The sequence below is a fragment of the Cryptomeria japonica genome, chromosome 5 (genome assembly GCF_030272615.1).
Source record: "Cryptomeria japonica chromosome 5, Sugi_1.0, whole genome shotgun sequence".
NCBI lineage: Eukaryota > Viridiplantae > Streptophyta > Pinopsida > Cupressales > Cupressaceae > Cryptomeria > Cryptomeria japonica.
Window position 1 is genome coordinate 570,785,220 of NC_081409.1, and position 1,831 is coordinate 570,787,050.

General features: G+C 32.1%; 1 protein-coding gene across 1 annotated transcript; it reads right to left on the reverse strand.

The window, feature by feature from the left end:
• Positions 1 to 1,049: 1,049 nt before the first annotated feature.
• LOC131073745 (NAD(P)H-quinone oxidoreductase subunit K, chloroplastic-like) lies at positions 1,050 to 1,454 on the reverse strand. The gene has a single exon (XM_058010247.2). The coding sequence runs from the start codon at positions 1,452 to 1,454 to the stop codon at positions 1,050 to 1,052; it is 405 nt and encodes a 134-aa protein (XP_057866230.2).
• Between the last annotated feature and the right edge of the window lie 377 nt (positions 1,455 to 1,831).

Consider the following 1,831-nt stretch of genomic DNA (forward strand, 5'->3'; position numbering starts at 1 on the left):
GACAAATTTAAAAATTCAAACAGAAATCCACACGTGTCAAGTGACACAAAAAAAATACTTTTACAAATTAATGCATGAAATCGTGTCTCTTGTGGGATTTACATAAATCAATTAAATAACACTTTGAGAGATATCAGGGTCATTTCTCTCATTTCTAATGTGTGTTACACCACCGATGAACACGAAAACATTATTTATTTTATTTATTAGATGGACTTAGACAAATGTAGAAGTACAAGCATGAGATTATAAAAAATGGATATCAAAACTATATTTTCCATAAAAAAATGGAATTTGTGAGTAATAGTAATTAATTTTATTCTTTTCTTATATAGATATATATTCTATTTTTTTACATGTATAACCTATGTAGATAGATAGACATAGATCTATACATATAGATCTATGTCTACGTGCATAAACTCTTTTCATACTGGGATTTCAATCTTTTTTTTTTTTTGCACTCAATGAGAATCTTGTATTTCATAAAAATCAGGTGCAATATAGTCTTTGCGTAAAGGCCACCCAATCCAACTTTCTGGCATCAATATACGTTTTAGACATGGATGACTTTCATAAAATATTCCCAACATATCATAAGATTCCCGTTCCTAGAAATTAGCACCTTTCCAAATACGTAGAACAGACGGGATTCTGGGATCTTCCCTTGGGACAAATACTTTTATACACACCTCTTCGGGTTGATCTGCATTATCATTTATTTTCGTAAGATGATATACACTAGCTAAGGAACCCCCTGGTGCTACATCATAATCACACTGAGAACGAAGATAATTAAAACCATAAACATATAGAGCAACAACTATAGAGACCCAATCCTCGGCTTTGATCGGTAATGTTTCTGTGCCTTGGTAATCAAAACCCAAAGGTCTATGAGCTAACTTATGCTTGGCTAGCCAAGTAGATAATCGACCTTGCATTTGATTACTATTTATTGTCAAAGTATCTATATAAGGATTTGACATTTCTAATGGAATTTTTCAAATTTATTTTTTATTTCCTGCTCGTTACTTTCTACTAACGATTATTCATTCGCCAGCAACCTCTCGTATTTTCTTCAAATTTTTAAAAGGGTATGATATCTCTAAAATGGGTTCAAATGTTTTGGGAGTTATCTCTAAAGTCGACTCAAACCGAGATTCATAAGATTGATGAAAAAACTTCTCCTCCTTATTTTCAATAAGAATACTGGATCCAAAATGAAACCTATGTTTTCTAGTGAAATAACTCTTTCCTTGTTGAAAATCGTTTCTATCTTCAGATATTTCTTGAGCTATTTTTTCACGAAGTTTTATTATAGCATCTATAATAGCTTCTGGTTTAGGAGGGCAACCCGGCAAATAGATATCCACAGGAATTAACTTATCTACTCCGCGAACGGTACTATAAGAATCTGTACTAAACATTCCTCCTGTAATAGTATAGGCTCCCATAGACACACATGCATCATTTACTATTACGAATAAAATACGACACAAATGGGGTGTTGTCTCTCCAAATAGACAAACCCTGGTTTTACGAACATACATAGGTCTAGGTTTGGTTCTCCATAATCTTTCCATGGTCACATGGATAACTTCCTGCGCATCTCAATTTACACATTAGTAACTTCAAATAACCTCATATAATATAAATCACAAGAATAATAATACACATCATCACTTGCATACAATATACACTTACACAAACCAATACATCTTATATCCAAATAAAACCACATAAGCAGTTATCACAATTCTCATAATTTTACTCCATACATAAAACATGCATTCTATTTCTATCATCATAGTAAAGTCCTACAATTCCAATA

Bases quoted from the DNA above. Each gene is read 5' to 3' on its own strand.
- LOC131073745 (XM_058010247.2), bottom strand. From the start codon at position 1,454: ATGGGAGCCTATACTATTACAGGAGGAATGTTTAGTACAGATTCTTAT.